At 39.5% G+C, this 883-nt stretch overlaps 1 protein-coding gene across 1 annotated transcript in view; it reads left to right on the forward strand. All coding sequences in view use genetic code 11, as the record gives it.

The window, feature by feature from the left end:
* Nucleotides 1-339: 339 nt before the first annotated feature.
* The window catches only part of EGR_11241 (hypothetical protein), a gene marked incomplete at both ends in the record, with an annotated part of 1,536 nt that continues 992 nt past the window's right edge, over nt 340-883 (forward strand). Inside the window, 2 exons of the mRNA XM_024500488.1 lie at nt 340-450; nt 581-659. Of these exons, the coding sequence (XP_024345098.1) occupies nt 340-450; nt 581-659 (190 nt within the window). The remainder of the gene's footprint in view (nt 451-580; nt 660-883) is intronic.

Below are 883 nucleotides of genomic sequence, written 5' to 3' on the forward strand. Positions count from 1 at the left end.
CGATGCTGCAAAATTCAAGGGGTCTCTATTGTGATAAGATAAATGCCACATAAGCAGGAGATATAAATTTGAATTCCTTTCTGCAAACAAATCATCGTCCAAATGCCACTCTTACTCTAAATTCGGTTTTTTAATTATAGACACAGCCAACATTACCGTAAAAGACGTGAGTTTGCAGAACAGGCTGGATATTTTCACAGGCCTGAAATTTGGCGCTCCTGTTTCAACCACAATTTTTGTGCCATACTGCAAATTCCCAAAACCTGATAAAGGTATCAAAGTAAATGCCTTCAATTATCTCAACACGGGTTCGTAAGTCCTAATGCCACAGTGCCTTTGATGGCAGATGAAGTTGATGTGCAGACGTCGTTTCCACTCTCTCGCTTTGTCAAGGGCCAAGAGTCCCATCAAATCAATTTTGCGATTGGTGGAGCAGATAGCAATGGAACGGTACACCAATTCCTTTAATTTTATTTGCCCTTGTGCTAATAGTTCTTTCAAAATACTCGTCCAAACTGCACTTTATCAAGAATAGTCTCAAATGAAGATGATTTAAATGGTACATAATTATTTTATATAGACTGTATTTGGCTTGAACGGAGAGCGGGCCTGTGAATGGAGGGGACATAAACTCGTGCGAAACATCACCGATCTTTGCAGTGAGTACAACACAATCAAAATTAAGAAAGAGTTCTATGTATTTGTGGCCTTGTGAAGGGTGCATTTCAGCCAACTCAGTTTGGAATAAAAAGAAAATAAGCCCATTTTCAAACACCTTGATAAACGAGTTTCCACCGCCCCTTTAGGACCACATTCCCATTTACGACAATTTGAAGCGTCTTCACTGAGCTTACATTACTGTTTTATTTTGCAGCTGACATGG

The sequence above is a fragment of the Echinococcus granulosus genome (genome assembly GCF_000524195.1).
Source record: "Echinococcus granulosus chromosome Unknown EG_S00603, whole genome shotgun sequence".
Lineage (NCBI taxonomy): Eukaryota > Metazoa > Platyhelminthes > Cestoda > Cyclophyllidea > Taeniidae > Echinococcus > Echinococcus granulosus.